The sequence below is a fragment of the Microcaecilia unicolor genome, chromosome 9 (assembly GCF_901765095.1).
Source record: "Microcaecilia unicolor chromosome 9, aMicUni1.1, whole genome shotgun sequence".
In the NCBI taxonomy this organism is placed as follows: domain Eukaryota; kingdom Metazoa; phylum Chordata; class Amphibia; order Gymnophiona; family Siphonopidae; genus Microcaecilia; species Microcaecilia unicolor.
In genome coordinates this window covers 170,165,717-170,186,049 of record NC_044039.1, presented here as the reverse complement: position 1 = coordinate 170,186,049, position 20,333 = coordinate 170,165,717, and the positions used below count along the sequence as shown (strand labels likewise).

At 40.2% G+C, this 20,333-nt stretch overlaps 1 protein-coding gene across 3 annotated transcripts in view; it reads left to right on the top strand.

The window, feature by feature from the left end:
- Positions 1–20,333, top strand: part of TBPL2 (TATA-box binding protein like 2) — a 106,623-nt gene that overhangs the window by 19,772 nt on the left and 66,518 nt on the right. For all 3 annotated transcript variants that reach the window (XM_030214794.1, XM_030214793.1, XM_030214795.1), the window contains exons 3-5: positions 358–445; positions 1,516–1,607; positions 8,361–8,528. In XM_030214794.1, the coding sequence (XP_030070654.1) occupies positions 358–445; positions 1,516–1,607; positions 8,361–8,528 (348 nt within the window). The remainder of the gene's footprint in view (positions 1–357; positions 446–1,515; positions 1,608–8,360; positions 8,529–20,333) is intronic.

The following is a 20,333-nucleotide window of genomic DNA, read 5'->3' as shown; positions in this document are numbered from 1 at the left end:
GGTCTATTGGGTTGTAACGGGAGCCAGACAATCCACGCAAGCAGTCGCCCAGGCTTGTTACCAAAATGAAAAAAAAATGTTTTTACGGTAGAATAAACTGCATTTCTTGTGCTCATGTAGATGCATATTAAGCGTGGCCTGGGTAGTTAAGTAAGCCTCCATTCTGTCACAACAAGGAAATGGGGTGGAGAGGGCCCAATATCAAGAGATCAGTCACCACATACAAGGGTAAGATGCTCCAGAAAAACCTTTATTGGGACCCAAAGTCAGATTGGTAGTAAAGAAAAATAACATTTTTAATATGTTTTAAGAAAAATAAAACTCTTTTTTAAAGCATCTTTATTTTTATCCTTATAGAAACATAGTTTCGACTGTGAATTTGGCTTGTAAATTAGACTTGAAAAGAATAGCTTTGCATGCCAGAAATGCAGAGTATAATCCAAAGGTAAGTGGTTTTAACACTTGGGAATGTTCCTTATTGTTAATCTTGGGGGGGGGGGGGGGGGGGCGGCGTCCTGATATTTTCCAGTTAACACCACTATTTTTAGCAGAAAATAGGAAAAATATTGTCCCGAGGAAATAATGAATATCCTATAGAACTGATATTTCAAACAAAACAAAAAAAAAAATTGGAATGTGCATTCAGCTAATTAACATGCCTTAGAGGTTAGGGTACACAAAATCACTTGCTCATTAACCAGCCTGTTAGTACCTGGAACAGAAGAGTGAACAGAGCCGGATTAAGGCATAGTGAAACTAGGGGGCCCAAAAGTTTAGAGGGGCCTTTTTCAGATGTGCTCAGGATTCAGGAGGCTAGGATTGCCAACTGTCTAGATTTTTTTCAGGATTCTAAATTACCTGTTTCAAAAAGTGTGTGGATATTTTTCAGATTTTGGCGTGCTACAGCTTTCCATTCTCCCCTCTTCTGTGTGGAGACTTCAGCGGAAGGGGAAGCAGTAGAATGAGAGGACATTAATCAAAGTTGCAGGATGGTAGACTTAGAAGTAACATCACGAAAATACGTTTGCATGGAAAGGTTGATAGATGTCTGAACTCCCCACCCCCAACCCCCTGGGGTTTTTGGGGTTTTTTTTTTTTTTTTTTAATGAAACAAAAATAAGTAAGAGTTAAGACTAGTTGATAGGACATTAACACATTCTCAACTGTCCTTTCCTGCCTGCATGCATGTTGTGTTGAATGGTGCTTAGAGAGCAATTCTGGCTGTGAGGAACTAATGCCAGTGCCAAACAGACTTATACAGTCTGTATCCTGTGTATGACAAGATGGATCAGGATAGGCTGGAGTAGACTTTGATGGCAACTCCAGTAGTTGGAACATACGGACAGTGCCGGGTGGACTTCTACTGTCTGTGCCATGAAAATGGCAGAGAGATCAGGATAAAGTATGTGTGTTATACCACATTCATTCATGATTTAATCATGAATTGATGATTGTGACTGTTTGGGCAGACTGGACTGGTCAGGTTTTTATCTTCTGTTATCTACAATGTTACAGAGGTTTGCAGCAGTGATCATGAGAATTCGAGAACCCAGAACAACAGCACTTATATTCAGCTCTGGCAAAATGGTTTGCACTGGAGCAAAGAGGTATGAATTGCTTTTATGTTTCAACGTTTTTATTGAAGACACAACAGAAACTTTCTTACAATCATTGAAACCACTTTTGTCAAATAAAGTTTTTACATCAACTTGTTGATATTGTCTCCAAATGTTTTTCTTTTCTCCCTCATCCCCCCCTTCCCACTCCCCCTTTGAAAATGATACATATGTTTTGTTAACATCTTAATGTGTTGAGGACCAAACTTCTTCCCTTATGAGACAGAGTCTATATAAGCGCCCCAAATTTTCATAAATATGTTCTTTCTTTTCAATGAACGTTTGGCTTCTTTAGCTTCCCACATCATTAACTGGTGGGTAAGGTTCCGCCAATGCCAATAATCTGGCCCTATGTCATTCGTCCAGTTTTTCAAGATACATTTCTTTGCCAGCAATGTTGTTTTACGTAGAAATATATTGTGTTCTGGTATTTGACCTCTAAATGATCCCGGTAAATTTAACAGCATCTGCACTGATGTACCTGCCAGCTTTTGACCTAAAAGTTGTGATATATAATGAGTTATTTTTCCCCAAAATCTTCTCACCTTCCAGCAGCTCCAAAAACTATGGTAATATGTGTTGTCTGTTCTCCCACATCTCACACACAAGGGCGTCTGCAACCCCCCAAATTTTGCTAATTGTGCAGGTGACATATATGCTCGATGTATAAAACGGAATGCACATTCCCTATATTGGGCTCCACTGACCAATTTCGATATCCCCTTCAGTTGCCTTTCTACATCCCATCCCACTAATGTGACTCCTAAGTCTTTCTCCCAGCGCTCTTTTAACTTTTGAAAGTTTTTGGGTTTCTCATGTGTCCACAGCGCCTTATGTATCCCTGAAATTGATATCGCTTCTTCAGAAATCTCTAGGAAAAATTTTTTTAGCTTCAATCCCTGTTTCTGTTCCAATCGGCCTTGATCTAGTGACTGAATAAAATGCTTAAGTTGGCAGTGCGCAAATGTGTCACCCCATTGAATTGTATCTGCACCCAACAGTTGAGCTAAAGATTTAATTTTTCCGCTTTCATCTAGTACGTCTTCCAGACATTTCACACCTCTTTCTTCCCATCGCTGAAAAACTGGGTTTTCTATACCTGCTGTAAAGGTTGGGTTCCCTCTAATTGTTAATAGTTCTGTTACTCCTCTCCCCATCTTCAATCTGTTCCCCAAAAATTGCCACGCTCTCCTAAGCGGTTTTAGCAGTAAGCTGTTCTTGTGTATCTCCGGGATCTGCGGTGTTTCTAATTGTATTAGGGATTCCAATCGCCACGGATCAAAGTATTCTTGTTCTAACGCTAATGGTGTATAACATGTCGTTCCAAATATCCAGTCCCTCACATGTCGCATTAAGCAAGCCATATTATATAACTTCAGGTCTGGTAATCCCAGCCCTCCCTGTTGCCAATTACCCATCATGAACTGTTGTTTCATCTTAGCTTTCTTATTGGCCCAGCAAAATTGCATTACCATCTTAGTGAATGTTTTCAGATCTTTACCCAATATACATATTGGTATGGTCTGCATAACATACAACCACCTAGGTAGGATCACCATACGAATTAGGCATATTCTACCCATCAGCGGCAACTTCAACTGACTCCAACTCTCGAATTGGTGCCTAGTTTGAGTCAACAGCATCTTAATGTTAAGTGAGTATAATTCTACCACTTCTGGCGTTAACTGTATTCCCAAGTATCGAAACGATTTAGTTGCTCTTCTCAATGGAAACATTCCCTGCCAGGCCGCTGTATTCTGTATATTACTGACCAATGCTTCTGATTTCTCCAGGTTTAGCTTGAACCCAGAATAGGTTCCAAATTCTTTAAACACTTCCAGTAATGCTTGTAAGGACTCTTCTGGGTTTGTGAGTATAACTAACAAATCATCTGCAAAGGCAGCCAATTTGACTTCCTGTTTCCCAAGCACCACTCCTCTTATGGCCGTCATATCCACAATATCTCTGATCAGTGGGTCTAAGTATAATGCAAAAAGAAGTGGCGACAAGGGACACCCTTGCCTAGTTCCTCTTTTTATTTCAAAAGCTTCCGAGTAATTGCCATTGACCATTATTCTAGCTTGCGGGGATGTGTATAGAGTTCTAATTGCTGTGACAAACCACCCTTCAAATCCATATGCATTTAGCGTGTCGAACATATAGCTCCAGTCAACTCGATCAAATGCCTTCTCGGCATCAAAACTGATCATCAAGGTTGGTTTTAACTCCCTCTTTACATGTTCCAGCGCTGTAATAATTCTCCTCAAGTTTTTAGCAACTGATCTTCCTTTGACAAATCCCACTTGTCCCTCCTGCACTAAATTTGGTAATACGCGGCTCATGCGTCCTGCCAATATCTTAGCAAATATCTTCATTTCACAATTCAACAGAGAGATAGGTCGATATGACTCCGGCAAGGTATGATCTCGTTTAGGTTTGGGAAGCAAAATAATTTGGGCCATGTTCAGTTGTCTAGGAAGAAATCCTCTCTCTACCCACCCATTAAAAGTCTCTACCAAAGCAGGTTGTATTTCTTCCCCTAATAGTTGGTAAAATTCTACTCTTAGCCCATCCGGTCCTGGCGCTTTCCCTGGAGAGCTATTAGTTATTGCCCAATGTACTTCATCAATATTTATTGGTTCATTTAATACTTTTTGTTCCCTTTCAGAGAGAACCGGGTGGGCCACTCCCTCTAAATATAGGCTGTTCGGAAGACCTGAGTTATGTTCTTCTGTATATAAGTTCTGGTAGAAAGTTTTAAAAATATTTTGGATTTCCAAATCTTCAAAACACATTTTTCCCTTCTCGTCCTTTAAAGTTATAACCCTTCTCGATGTCTGTTTCTGAGCAATAAGTCTGGCCAGCATCTTTCCCCCCTTACTTCCATACTTATATAATTGAAATTTATAATAAGCTTGTGACTTCATCTCTCTCTCATGTATAATGGAATTTAGAGCCACTTGAGCTGATACCAGTTCTTTCTTCATTTGAGCGCTGGGAGTCCTATCATATCTTTTTCGCAATGTTACAATTTCTTTTTCTAGTCTCAATATCTCTCTATCTCTAGCTTTTTTAAATTGGCTTACATAGCTAATGATCTCTCCTCTTAGGACCGCTTTCGCCGCCTCCCAGAATATTATTGGGTCAGAAGCTGTATTCTCATTAAAAAGTTTATATTCTTTCCAAGTTTTCAACAAATGTTCCCAAAATCCCACATTATGGGTCAAGTAACTTGGGAATGTCCACTGCTTAACTTTACCTCCCTCTTCCCCAGGTTTCCAATTCGCCCAAACTTCTGCATGATCCGATATTGCATAAGGTCCTATTTGAGTATCCTGTATCTCTCCCATTAGTGTACGTGACACCAGCAGGTAGTCTATCCTTGACTGTGTGTTGTGTGCTCTGGACATATGTGTGTAATCTCTATCTTGTGGGTGGAGCACTCTCCAGATATCCAATAGGTCCAAAAGTGAACACAAGTTCGGTAGACCCTTTGACATCCAATGAGCCGGTGTATGTGTGGCATTAGATTTGTCTATCTGCGGGTCCCATACTGTATTAAAGTCTCCTCCCAAAATTAATCTGGAAGAGTCTTCTCCTATTAAATGCCCCAATAGTTGCTGATAAAATTTTTTATCCATTTGGTTTGGTGCATAAATACTGCCCAGTATTATCTGTCTCTTTGCCATTAATACCTTACAAAAAATGTACCTTCCCTCTGGATCTTTAATTACATCGCAAATCTTGTCCACCACCCCTTTTCTTATTAGGACGACCACTCCGCCTTTTCTCCCCTTTACAGGCGATCCAATGCATTCTCCCACCCACCATTTTTTAAGTTTATCCTGTTCTGTCTCCTTTAGGTGTGTCTCTTGTAAAAGAGCGACATCTGCTTTGATTCTTTGTAGATATTTTAATATCTTAGAGCGCTTCACTGGCGACCCGATGCCCCCCACGTTCCAGGTCACTATTTTAACCATCTTTCACGTGTTGTGGTGGCTTCGGATCACCCACAAAAGCTCTTTATCATCCGGGAGCAACCACCCCAGCCTATGGTTCCCCCCTCTTATCATGTAGTCCCCACACATTCTCTTGCGCTGCATAGTATCATTTTCCTCTTCCTTATTCCTTGTCTTGTTTACGTCTATTTGCTTTCCCCTACCCCCTACCCTTCCCCCACTCCTCCCCCCCTTTAACATCCCATCCCTCCCTTCTAACTCCCTCCCTCCCATGTTCCCTATTAACCCTCTACGTTCCGTCCCTATTACGGGACTAATCACGTTTACGCCCCTCTCTACATTCCTTATAATTAAGCTTCTATTGCAGGATCACTTCCCTCTTCTATATATGAGCCCTTATATGAATTCCCCATTCCTCTCTCTCTCTTCTCATATTCAAGGGCAACTCTTATCCTATTCAGTGATCTATCATTTCTAAATAACTTTTTCAATATAACATTTTTCTACCTTATAGCTATGCCCTCTCCTATAATTAGGGTCCATTGTATATTATATATAGTAACTCCAACATTTACCATTAACATTATGATTTCCTTAAACCCATGTTTTCACAACCTGCATGTATAACATCACCCCTGTCTCCCTCTTTTCCATCTTAAAAAAAAATGACATGGTTTTATCTACTAAACATTGTCTTTATAAATGTTCAATTCCAGCTTCTCAGAAAGACCAGCCAAGACTCCTCCAGTGTATCTTCCATGTTATTCAGATTCTCCACTCTTGTTGGTTAGCAATATTAGTATTGACTATGGCTGCCCGCCTTGATTTTTGCTTATTCATTCAGCAGTTGTAATCCACAATCCGGTAGACGGACGATCATGTTGCCTCCTCCAATCAGCAATTGTAATCCAAAAATGCAGCAGCAGCTGTTCAAGTTGCAGCCTCCACCTTTTATTCTTATTATAGCCCGCTAAAAATCTCTTGTAGCCCATGTTGGTTGCCAACACCACGTCCTGATTACTTTCTTAAGTTGTAGTCTCCATTAGGCCACCCCGATTCGTGTCTTCATGGGCACTTGATTCTTTTATTCAACTTCTGAAAGATTCTACTCGCAGTGTACCTGCCGCTTCATTTCCGAATTTGTAATCCATTGTATTCCAGTTGTCTCTTCCCTGTATGTCCATTGCTACGCCTCCCTGAGCTTCCGTCAGAGTCCGGAGCTGGTCGATAATCATTCGATTCTTATGATTACTGTGACCCCCGAATTTAGCTGTAATCATACCAACTCAGGTTGTCGCTTTATATCACTGAGGTCATTTTTCCAAAAAGATTTAACTTCCTTAAATCAAATTTTTTCAACATTGCCCATGATTTAATTCCAACATTCAGCTGTTTCTACTCCATGTCCTTTCCAGTCTCAGCATTATCCGTCATTCATCTCCTTCGCTCAATATTTGTCTAATATATTGCTGTGCTTCAGGTACCGTCTCACAAACTTTAACAGATGATTGATAAAAGATCTTTAATTTTGCTGGGTACAACAGCGCAAATTTGATCTTGTGCTGCACTAGTTGTGAGCACGTGGGTGAAAAAGCCTTCCTCTGCGCGGCCACTGCGATCGAATAGTCTTGAAAACATAAGATTTTTTGATTGTTATAAGTCAGGGCTGTTCCACCCCGTATGGCCTGCATTATTGCGGTTTTATGGTTAAAGTTAAGTACTCGACATATCACTATTCTTGGCCTCCCCGCACTTTGTCGCATAGGGCCTATTCGATGAGCTCTCTCAATAATTAGGGATCCCATTTCTGGTTGCAGCTTTAGTTCTTTCACTAACCATTTCTCTAGGAAAGGACAAAGTTCTTTTTCCCCTATTTCCTCAGGCAGCCCAACAAAACGCAAATTATTGCGTCTAGACCTATTCTCTAGGTCTTCTATCTTTTCGGCCTGTGTTTCCACTGTTTTTAGGAGTTTACTATACCTCTGTTCCATAGTTGTAACTTGGTCTTCCAGAGCTCCCGTTCGTTGTTGAAAACCTGCCATATCCTGGGCAAGTTGCGCCATATCGCTCTGCAAACCTGCTAGTTTGGAGTCCAGGCCCTGTAATTTTTTGTCTAGAATAACTTCCAGGGCTGCTGTTACTTCTCCCACTATTTCGGCGGTCCATGCTGAGCTAACCGATACATTCGATGGGCTCGCCGGTGCCGCCATCTTGTCTTCTCCCGCTTTTCCTTTACGAAGCGATTTAGCGGCCATTGCTGCGTCGGACCTCCGATTCAAAAGGATAGGTGGACGGGTAAGCCTCACTGGTACTTAATTGTGAATTTTAGCCGTTTTCCGTTTTTTAATTCGAGGGTTTTAGCTTGGAATGTGAGAGAGGGCACGGAGCTAATCTTTTAGTGACCGCTCGCGTGCATCGCGTCACGTGACCGGTATGAATTGCTTTTATTTCTAATCAAATTCAGTAGCACACACAGTAGTGGCAGCCTTGATCAAGATTGAAAATGTAGTGTGTAGCTTGAAAGTCACTGCACAATGGCTGTAAAGGCAGCCAAACATTTTCTCAATTTGAGTTACTGTAGTTTCTTCAGATAAACTTCTCTTCTATGCAGTTCACCTCACACCCATCATTATTTCCAGGTTAGTATTTCACAAAAGCTTTTAGAAGATGTATGAGAAGTAGCCATATGAGAACTAGAAATAGATATGTATTTCTGATCAAGCCCTTAAAGCTGCAACCCACCTTAATTTTAATCTGCCGGTTGCTTTTATTTTCCTGTCCTTAGTGAGGAGCAATCGCGACTTGCAGCAAGGAAGTATGCACGTGTTGTGCAGAAGCTTGGATTTCCAGCTAAGTTCCTGGACTTCAAAATTCAGAACATGGTTGGAAGCTGTGACGTGAGATTCCCTATTAGATTAGAAGGTCTGGTTTTAACTCATCAGCAGTTTAGCAGGTATGGTCATATTAATACTCAACAGGAATTCTGTAATAATAATAATAAAAATTTCTATTCTGAAGTCAACCCTGCAGTTCTACAGGGATTACAAAACCAAGAAGCTGGACAGTCACCAGGAATTTTTAAAGAAAAGAAAAAATAAAAAAACCTAAACAAACCTACAACATGTAAAAAAAATAAGGGATAGGTAAATGGATTAACATTTCTAGTAAGTTTAGTAGATTTATTTATTTATTGCATTTGTATCCCACATTTTCCCACCTCTTTGCAGGCTCAATGTGGCTTACAATACATCATGAAAAGTGGCAATATACTAGAAAATAGTATATTTCCACACGAAATGGTCCAATAGATATAAAGGTGAAAGACCATAATCAAGCAACAAAATGTAAAAAAGACCATAGCCTGAATAGGAAGCCAATGGATTTAAAGAATGGGGATATACTGTCAAGATTTTTTTTCAAGGAGAAAATTAAGTATAAAGCTGCATTTTGAACTGTTTGGTTTTTTCAATATACGCTTTGAACAGCCCAAATACATAACGTTACAGTAATAAGAACTAAGTATAGGAGATTGAACTAATATGCAAAAGTGGTCAGATTGAAAGTACTTCCTTATACGTCGAAGATTACACATGACATAAAAAGCTTTCTGTGTCAGATTATTAACCTATTTTTGCAATGTTAAATGTGTAGCAAGGTGTATCCCACCACTCTAACCGAGGAAGAGAAATTGAATCCAGTATTAATTATTAAACTTATCTCCTCAACACTAATAGTACTAATAATCATAAATTTTATCTTCATGTTCAATCTTAATTTGTGTCTCATTCAATTTTCCGAAATGTTGAAGATATTATGAATTAAATATAAATATGCAGAACCTGTAAAATCAACTAGAAAATAACCCACAAACAAAATAGGGATGAAAATACCATACAAATAAATTGTGAAAATATAGTCTAAGTAAAAAGGTGAGTCTCAGTTACCTAAGCTATGATGTACCCAGCGTTTAAAGCTTACTAAAGCAACAAGTACTCTCAGCAATTTGTTTCATGCTCTAACATTTGATGCCTAGATACATCCTCAAGTTTATTTTATTTATTTATTGCATTTGTATCCCACATTTTCCCACCTTTTTGCGGGTTCAGTGTGGCTTACAATATATTATGAATCATGGAAATACAAATTGTTACAACTCGGTTATGGATTACATTGTGATGAGTTATGCGAGACATAGTCAAAGTATCGTTAAGGAATATAGTAGTGGAAAAGAGCATTGAAACACTGGAAGGAAATAACGAAAACAAAAAGGGGCAATATATAATAGGAAAATCTTTGGTGTACATTTTCTGTCAGTAAAGGTATGAGTGTGGTGAGATTACGGGGGATGAGAATTCAGAAGTGGCTGTATTGATGCATTACTGAGCAGTGAGTGTGGGCTTTGTGTTTTGGTTCTTTCCGTAAGTTTTTTCAAAAAGATGGGTCTTCAATAGTTTGCGGAAGGTGGCTTGCTCGTAGATCATTTTCAGGTTGCGCGGCAGTGTATTCCAGAACTGCGTGTTCATGTAAGAAAAGGTTGACGCGTGCAGCGCTTTGTATTTCAAGCCCTTGCAATTAGGGAAGTGGAGGTTGAGGAAAGTTCACCGTTTCCATATATGTGCAATTGTGAAGTCAATTAAACCATCCCAAAATAGGAAAAATGTCCCCCAAAAAAGACTCCAAATACAATATAACACAATAATTATTCAATAATGATAAGTCCAAGTTACTTATATTAAAGTAAAAAAAAAATTGGAAGCCAAAACTCTCCAACCGATGGTTCTACAGAGCTCCATTTTGTCATCTTCAGAAACCCTGGCAGCAAGAGTAAGTTGAAAATGGAGTCAGATGATCTCAAAATGGCGCTAGAGACAAGAGGGACGCCAACTCAGTTTCTTGCGGAACCAAAATACCCATGATAACATCATCATTGCTAATATTTTAGCCACCAATTTCAGCTCAAAGTTAATAAGCAAAATAGGTGTGGAGTCTATTAAAGACTGATTCCTATTCAGCTTAGGTAACACCACTATTAAGGAATGATCAGCATGGAGTGGAAAAGCACCAGTGGCACGTACCTGTTCAACATAAGCAGCCAAAGGCAGAAAGATATGATCTTGCAGGATTTATACAATTCTGCTGTCTGCCCATCCGGACCTGGTGCTTTAGAAAAATGAGCTTGCTTAATACCATCCCCTGTTTTCAGTGCAGTTATAGGAAGATGAAGTGACTGCCTGTCTACCTCATAAATAACTGGCAACCTAAGCTGAAAAACATAAGAATCAATATCCTCCAGCGAGATATTTTACCTTTGATAAAAAGTTTTAAAATATTGGGGGGAAAAGATCAGTTACCATGTCCGTTCAGTAACCATCTGTTGTTGGTGCAATATACCCTTACAATATTGAGGACCAGTCCACGGGGTGGACCAGTTGAACAAGCAGTTTGCCTGTTCGATTTCCATATCTATAGAATTTATATTTTATAATATCGATAAGATATCATCATTGTCTCATGGATTTTTACATGTTAATCTATTCTAGCAGTCAAAAGATTGTCCCCCTCAATTTGAGTTCTAGTAGGTAGCCATTGCCTTTTAAATTTGTCAGTTTGGGCCTGTAAATACAATATTTCTCAGTCACCTCCTTCTGTTTACTAGCAACATATTAGGGCTCATTTTCAAAAGAGAAAAATGTCCAAAAAGTGGTATAAGTCTGCATTTGGACGTTTTTCTCACAAAAACGTCAAAATCAGTATTTTTGAAACCTATTTTTAGACATTTCTCTGAAGCCCCCCAGAACTCTGCCCAAATCTCAAGGGGGCGTCCCAGGGGCGTGTTCAGGGCAGAACTTGGGTCTTGCACGGTTTTCAGCCATAATGGAGCAAAACAAAACCGTCCAGGACTAAGACATTTTGAGCTAGACCTGTTTTTATTACGAATAAGGCACAAAAAGGTGCCCTAAATAACCAGATGACCACTGGAGGGAATCAGGAATTGCCTCCCCTTATTCCCCCAGTGGTCACTAAGCCCCTCCCACCCCCACAAATATGTGATGAAAAACATTACTTACCAACCTCTATGCCAGCCTCAGATGTTATACTCGGGTCCATTAGAACAGCAGGCAGGTCCCTGGAGTAGTCTAGTGTTGGGTGCAGTGCACTGCAGACAGGTGGACCCAGGTTCTACCTCCCCCTACCTGTTACACTTGTGGAGGAAACTGTGAGCCCTCCAAAAGTCACCAGAAACCCACTGTACCCACATATAGGTGCCACCTTCACCCGTAAGGGCTATGGTAGTGGTGTACAGTTGGGGGTTTTGGGGGGCTCAGCACACAAGGTAAGGGAGCAGTGGTGAGATATGTAGCTGGGAGCAGTTTATGAATTGCACTGCAGTGCCCCCTAGGGTCCCCTATTGCTGTCCTGGGATGTCAGGTGGACCAATGTACTAAAATGCTGGCTCCTCCTATATCCCAGTGAGTTGATTTTGTGCGTTTTGCACTTGGACGGGTTTTTTTCTGAAAATGGACCAAAAAACAAAGTCCAAATCATAAGACGTTCAGAACAGTACTTTTGAAACAAAAGATAAAACGTTTTTCTTTTTTGAAAATTATCTTTCCTATTTGGATTTTGGATGTTTTTTGCAAAACGTCCAAAGTCAGACTTGGACATCATATCAAAAATGCTTTTCATTGTCTCCTGTTTTTTAAGTAGTCCAGAGCAGAAATGGAAACATGTTCTGCATTATCTTCTACAGAGTGTTCTATGTATTAACTATGTGTTGCTTAGGCCTCATCCCAGTACAGATAATTTTTTGTGGAAGGCCCAATCGGAAAACCTTGTAGCTCCAACCAAATAATTGCATGGTCAGACAGTACAGGAAGTACAATCTCTGCCTATAGAACCCTGGAAAACAAAGAAGCTTCAACCAGCAGATCTATTCAGGACATTGAGGGATGCGCATGGGTCACATGGGTGTAGTCCCGATCTAGTGGATGTAAAATTCTCCAGGAATCCACCAGACCTAACATCTTGCAGAAATGACTCTGCCCACAAACCGACCTGTGATCCCCAGGAGTGACACCACCCATGTAGTCCATTTGTGGATCCAAAACAGAATTGGTCACCAACTACCATTTATGGCAAATGCAAATATGGACCACAAAGTTTCACTATTTGTTGAAAATATGATACATTTGGAGTATAGACAGTCAACAAAACCAGTTCAGTGTACCAAAATACAACTGCTAGATGTGTCCTGTTCAACCTTATGAATAGTATAAGGAAGAAATTTACTGAACAAGATAGCCACGCCCACACTATGCATAGTATCCATAGAGTAAAAAACCTCCCTCACCCAGCTCCTACACAGTTTCTGATGTTCCGTGTCTGAGGAGTCAAATTTAGTTGTAGGCTTTGTGCTTTTTCACCTGACTGGAGGGACCTGCGCATTGGGCGGGAAGGCACCAGTGCATGTGCGGTGGATGCTGCTAGAATTTTTTCCCACTTACTCGCTAGTCAGCATCCACGCTAGGCTCTGTCAGATGATGTCGCCCAGATGAGTGAATAATTGGCCTGCTGTCCTTTGAGAACACCAGCTACAGGTATCTTTGCTTTTATTCAGTATTGTAAACCATAATCAAACACATATGAACGATTACATCAAAATACAGTCCAAATATGAAAGATCCACTTATATCTTCTCTCCCTTCCATCCATTCCGCTCACTCCATCACCTATGAACAAAATGACAGCTTCAACCACTTCTAGATATCTCTGCAGAGGACACCATATCATAGCACTTTGTTGGCTTTTGTCAAGTATTAAGTGCTGTCAGTTTTTCTAGTACAAACAAATGCTTCTATCTTTTCCATGAGTCCAGTGAGGGCGTTATATTAGTTTTCCACAGTGCAGCTATTTCACCTTCAGCAGCAAGGAAGCAGTAAGACAAAGTAGTATTGTGTGATTTATTCACACCATAAAGTCCCACGATCAAAAGGCAAAGCTCGAGTGAATCTCAGGAACCTCTCGCTATCGTTTGGGTCTCCTGTCTAATCAGATCCCAAAATGGGTGTATCACTGGGCACATCCACCACATATGAAGGTAGGAACCTTGTCCCTCACAAGATCTCCAGCATAGCACACTATGACTATCATTCATAGCATAATTTCTCTGTCATTTAATACCCTTTTGACAGAGAAATGGAACTTTTTGGATCAGGCCACAGTGTGGTATGCTCTCTCTGGAACCACTCTGGTCCAAGTGCAGTGTGCAATGCCACTCTGGTCCAGTACCTTCCTTAATTCTTCTTCACCAAGCTCCCCCCCCCCCCCCCCGCCACACACAACAGACAAGCCCAGGGGAGAGGCATAAAGCACAGAGTTGCCATTAGTTTGTACCACTGATGGTTGTGTTAGTTCTGCCTCTCAGAAACAGGAAATAAACCTTGGAAGACATTTTGGGAGATATTTACTAAACTTTGTAGTATTTGTGTCTTTCTGCTGCTTGGAAGTGATACTGTTGTACAGATTTGTAGGGGGAAAGATGACATGTGGAGAGGTTGGATCATTTGTATACTTTGTGGGGCATGATTGGGGATTATTTTTGGGAAGGGGTAGAGGGGAGTTCTTTGTATAGACATCGTTCTTTGATGCATTTGAGCTTTTAAGGGAAACTATAGACTGCAATATGGTGGTAGACTACAGACAAATACAAATATCTCAGATGGTGATTTTTACCATGTGATACTAAGCTGTTGAGAGGATAAGGAGGGAGGATAATAAATATTGATGTCTTATATCTATTCAGAGGAATCAAAAGCAAAATTCCTATGAGACTAATAGCCTTCTGTGATATAGAATATACATTTAGTCTGATCTTTTGGTTGAGGGTTTTAGCTTTTTTTTTTGTTGTTGTTGTTTTGAGTTAAATGGAAATCAAAACATAAAAAAGAAAATAAGTTGATACCTTTTTTTTATTGAACTAGCAATACATTTTGAAGGTAACCCTTCAGATTGGAAACAAGCTAATGTTGACAAATATCAGAATATATAAGTGAAACACAAAAGCATTCCAATGACAGTCTCACAGGAAGAGGGTGGGGTGGGTTAGGTGAGAGACAAGGAGAGGTGGATGGTTGATAAGAGAATGACAAAGCAGTATAATTTTTTGGTTTATAATGGGATAGAAAACCCAGATCTTTATGTTCTGTCTGATGGGTATCAAAATATTTCATCATTTTGACTTCAAAGGTCTTACGTTCTTGGATTGTCTTAACGTTTCCTTTTAGTATTCTTACCATAATTGATGTAGGTAGTGTTCAGGTTCTGTAAAGTGCTATCCCACAGAGGTGGCATCCTGATTGGCAATGGAATGTTTAATATTGTGTCTATGAAAATTGAGCCTTGTCTTTAGCATCTGGCTTGTTTCTCCAATATAGCACCCTTCGTCACACTTTCTGCATATGAAGAATCCCCTTATGCTAAATGTTTTTCCTGTGTGACTGTGGGATCTTGCGAGATATGTTGGCACAGTTTGCAGCTAGGTATATTATAGGGATGTATGCCATTCTCTTTGTGAGCTTGTATTGGGAGTTTTGCTTTTCACTAATTTCTTTTTCAAATTAGGTGGCTTCGGAAGGCCAGCGGTGGTGGCGTTGGGAATATCTTTCAATAATTCATCCTCCTGGAGTAGTGGCTGTAGATCTTTTATGATTCTTCTCAATTTTTCTAGCTTTGGATTGTATATCACTACAAGGGGGATTTTGTCTGTGGCTTTCTTCTTTGTACTGCAGTAGGTTTTCTCTTGGTATTTTAAGGGAAGAAGCAATATTCTTGGAAATTACTTTGGGGTTGTTGCCTTTTTGTTTGAAGGATTCAGTCAGGATTTTGAGGTGTTTATCTCTGTCTCTTGGGTCAGAGCAGATTCACTTGTTCAGTACCCATGTCTGTTTTATTAAGTAATTCACTTATACCTTGTTTGTCCTGATTAGATTGTAAGCTCTGTCGAGAAGGACTGTCTCACATGTTCAAGTGTACAGTGCTGCGTACATCTGGTAGCACTATAAAAATTAGTAGCAATCCTGTCTTCAGAGGTAAGTTGTTTTTATGCCTGTGGATTACCCCAGGGTTCTGTGTAATCACCTTTCACATCTATTTTCACACAGTATAGTGTGAAGTATTCTCATACGTGCAGATGATGATATCCATCTTTTGGATAGATGCAGGGAAGGAGCAGAATGAAGCATTGAAATTTTTGAATAACTGCTTGTTGGCAAAATCTTTGTGGTTTAAAGAGGCAGAATTAAAACTGAGAGAGCATTTTATGGTGGTCATTTTAGAAAAGCTATTTGCATTTTGAGATGTGCATAAACTGGCGGACATTTATGCAAGAGTTCCTATTTTACAACGCCAGGATATGCGTGCCAGAAACCGTAGTACATGCAAATGGCAAGGAGGCATGGTCTGGGTGTACTTTGGGGGAGGGGAGGAATCAGGGCATGCCTAGAAGATACACATCTATTTCCCATTTTAGAAGGGGAATAAATGTAAATCTTGATATCTATCTGTTAGGATATCCACATCCTGTACCAGGCATTTTTAGGGTTTAGCTAACTACTACTATTGAGTAGTATTCCACTAGTGGGATTAGAAGAGGTTGTCCCCTTAGCCCCTCAGTGACTTTTTGTCCCTCCCCAAAAGTCAGACTGACAAGGGATACCAGTCTCTGTGACAATGCTGAGAAAACACTTGTTTATATGTCTAAAATGGCAAAGGTAAACATGAAAATATTGTGGGGGATGTGTAGGCCGTATATACTTGGGCGCACAAATGTCTATTTCTCCTGTATTTTAGAACAGCATCTACATTGGCAGATTCTGTTCTAAAATACTAGTGCAGGCCTTCTTATTCTCTTTTTAAATTTCAGGGCACACTGTCAAGCCTGCCTGATCCTTGAAGCACACCAAACCAAATTTCACAAAGTTGTCCATATTTGCTAGACATTGGTCACTGGCCACATGATAGTGAAGTTCTGGAAAACATACATTAACTAAAATTTGTGGTAGTACAAAGCCTAAAACATTAGGTATTTGGAAGAGTATAGGTAGGGACTGTAGCAGGATTTAAGGCACTCCCTTCAGATGGCCATGGCTAGTTAGCAAACAAAAGAAAAATAGATCACCTTTCCCAACATGTAGTTGTGAATTTAAAATAATGTACAAATTACTTCAAATATATGAATTAAATTATGAAAACCTCATTATATGCAGCCTATACAGTACAAACAAAGTATACATTTTAGGGAGTCTTTTACTAAGGTGTGCTAGCATTTTTAGCTTGTGCTAAAAATCAGCTGGCGCTAAATGCTGAGACGCCCACTGGGCATATCAGTGTTAGTGACAGCTGATTTTTAGCGCAAGCTAAAAACGCTAGCACACCTTTAGTTAAAAGAAAAAAAAATCTCAGGGGGCATCATGACGATTCATTGAACACTTCTCAGCTGCCATGGACAGTAACAATGTTCAAACTTAAAGGGCAGAACTATACCAGGACCAGGCATACTGGAGATGATCTCAATGTTTGTCTTAATATCTGCATTGTACCAAAGACAGCCTCCTGACACTCAAGACACATATTACCTGCTATAAGGACACCTCATCAAGATACGTGGGAAGTTAAAAATACCAGTGGTGCTCAATACACTCATTCTCCAGCATCCTGCACTGCTCTCTCTCTCTGTCCCCAGCAGTCCTAACCTCCTACCCCTAAAATCAGCCACTTTATCCTCTTACCTTTTATTTAGCCAGTGTGAATGCAATTATTTTCCTTCTATGTGTAAATATATTTCTAACAAGTATATATCCTAAACTATCTCTTACCCTCCTGGCACCCACTCATCCAGACAGGAGGCATAAATGTACCTTTCTGTTCCAGGTACATTCCACTGTTCCACTGAAGAAAACAGAGCTCCAGGTACATCAACTGGTATGGCTCTCATTAGGTTTAAACAATAGAGATGGAGTGCTTGTTTCTTCAGTGGTGACAGCCCCTTCAGAAGCATAGAATCCTGTGGGCCAAGCTTCTTAGGTGCCAAGTGACCTGGCATCTGGGATTTGTTGAACTTTGCCTTCTGCTCGTGACGTTCAACCTGGCATACATCAGTTCTAGTGAGGCACTTGTGCCTATGTGGGTCAGAACCAAACCACCACCCTCTTGGGGGGTCTGCCTGCACACACCTGACCTGATAAGTGGATCAATACCCTTACACAAATAAAACAAATATCACTAGTTACTTAGAGATGAAATTTAAAAAGAAATTATTCAGGAGGAGAATAAGAAAAAGTCCAACAGTTGCTCAGCAGCAGAAGCTCAATGTAAGTCTGAAATAGAGAGGCATATCCAGTCAGTCAGCTCCCTGACATGGAAGTAGTCTACCTCCCTGTATCTTAGTTTCACTTACATTTATATACTTTGCCATACAATCAAGCAGGAAATCATTTACCCTCCCAGAACACGTCACCTTCACCTTATGCCTGTCACCAATCATTTCTCACATAATCATTAATTCCATCCAAGTTCCAGAATATTCTCGCCACCCTCTTTGTTCCTGTCTCACAAACTCCTCATATGTGGGGGCTGTATTCTGATAACCTGGCTTCTTGTGGTCAGCCAGTTGCATCCTGTTCCTTGTCCGGCACCAAGTTCTTATTTTGCTTTTTTTGTTAAATTTGATTTTAGAACAGTGCTGAAATATTTTGCATCTAGCCAACCCTGACACAACCTAAGATAAAGTGAACAGCAAGTTATATAAACTGATATATAATACATATGCTTTATACAGAATTCCTTCTAATATGCATCATTTTTTTCAGACATATACAAGTTCCTAATCAGAGAAATCTATGATGTCACATAGCCCAACTCTCTTCTAACCAGCTGACTCTATGATGGGCTAGCCATATCCAGTTGCTCAGCTAAAGACTTTCCACACGTCCCCTTTCTCTACCTATAAATTTATATCTCCTTTTATTTAGCCAGTGTGAATGCAATTCTTTTCCTTCTTTCTATGTGTAAATATATTTCTAACAAGTGTATATCCTAGACTATCTTATGTCTAAACTGTTATAATTAACTAAGCTTCTTTTCTGTTCACATGGTGCCTTTTCCCCCTACAATGAACTTTAGGCACTTTCTATGATCCATCCCTCTTCATCCTTTACCATCTGCACCCCTTGTGAACATCTTCTCTCTCTCCTTGTTATCCCTCTATGTAGGGATCCAATAGATCACACTTGTGCATAAACATGCCTGGTTCCATTCTGGTGAGGAGGGTTGTGGGTAAGAAGCTATCAGTGCAAAAAAATATATTGCTGTATATGCCTGGTTCACTGTCCCACAGAATCCAGGTCAGGTCATTCAGCTGGGATGAACAGATCTTACAGGCAGGTCTTATATATTATCTAGAGGGGTGCTCAGAATGTATAATAGACCATCAAGCCCAAACTGTAATGCAAACTGCCTGTTTCTCTGGACCAACTTTTATAAGCTTGTAATTCGGCTCCCACATGCCTGTCTTGAGGAACATAGGTGCTAGATGTTTGGCTGTATGCTAGAAAGGTCCTGTGAAGAAACAACGTGTTTTAAGCCTGTAAAATGTATTTAATATTTTTCTGTATCGCTTATGTTGTGAAGTGTATTTCTCCTATTTAGCCAGCAGGTGGTGTATAAAGCTGTTACAGAGAACTGAGTGTGCTTTCTTTAGTTTGACACAAACAGGAAGCGAGAAGCAGTATATATTTGAAATCTTGTTCACTGGGCTCTGATTGGCCTGGAGTTTGAAAAATTGCCCAGTAGTACTGGCTGTTGCTTCAGTCTTAGCCCGGGAGGAAAGAGTGACAGATCTCTTTGCTAAGGCTCGGTGAATTATGTCCTGACCTTCCCAGGTACTGTTTAGACAGTATATAGATTTTTAGTTAGTGTTATGTTTGAACTATATTTCAGTTACCTGTTGTTTTCTGATTGCACATTTTTTTGTTCATTGTTCCAGTGTGACAGTAAACCTGTTTAGTTTGTTGACTCTGTTGTCTAGACTGTGTGTTGGGTCAGTGAGTGCTTTCTGGGAACTGTGGGACCACTGGGAGTATGGCCCCAGTAACCTAGAATTCACTGGGGATAATTTAGAGAGTGGGAGACTCGTCCAGAGGCGGTTGTGACCCTGTTGGTGAGAGGAGGGTGCTAGTGTAGAGCATGAGCAGCAGGTGCAGGCGGACCTGAGCTGTGCTGCGGACAGACCCTCTAAGTAGCCATGGGGTAACCCCAGGTGGGTGCCTAGGCGTTTTGTGACAGGTCCACACAAAGTTCCTCATCCAGGGTCTTTAGACATGACATCTCATTCTTAAGTGCTAGTGTTGAGAACCCTACTTCATGTTGTTGAAAACTGTAGTAGTATATCAATGACATAGAAATGGTTGGATATTCATTTCTTATTAGCACCCAAAATACATCCTGTAGTACATCGCTGTGCGGTCACAACTAAGGTCTGCAAATTCCTCTCTTACTTTGACTGATACTTCTGCCAACCCTGAATATTAATGTAGGTTGGTGTGGGCATGGAAAATGGTGCTCCTGTGTGTTTGGGGGTGATAAAGTAGTGTAAAAAGGAAGACATTTGAAAAGTTAGTATTTCTGAAAGGTGTATAATATAGCATGGGAAAGTTTTAAGAACTCAAACTACATATCCTCATCATAGTCATCAAGTTTATTT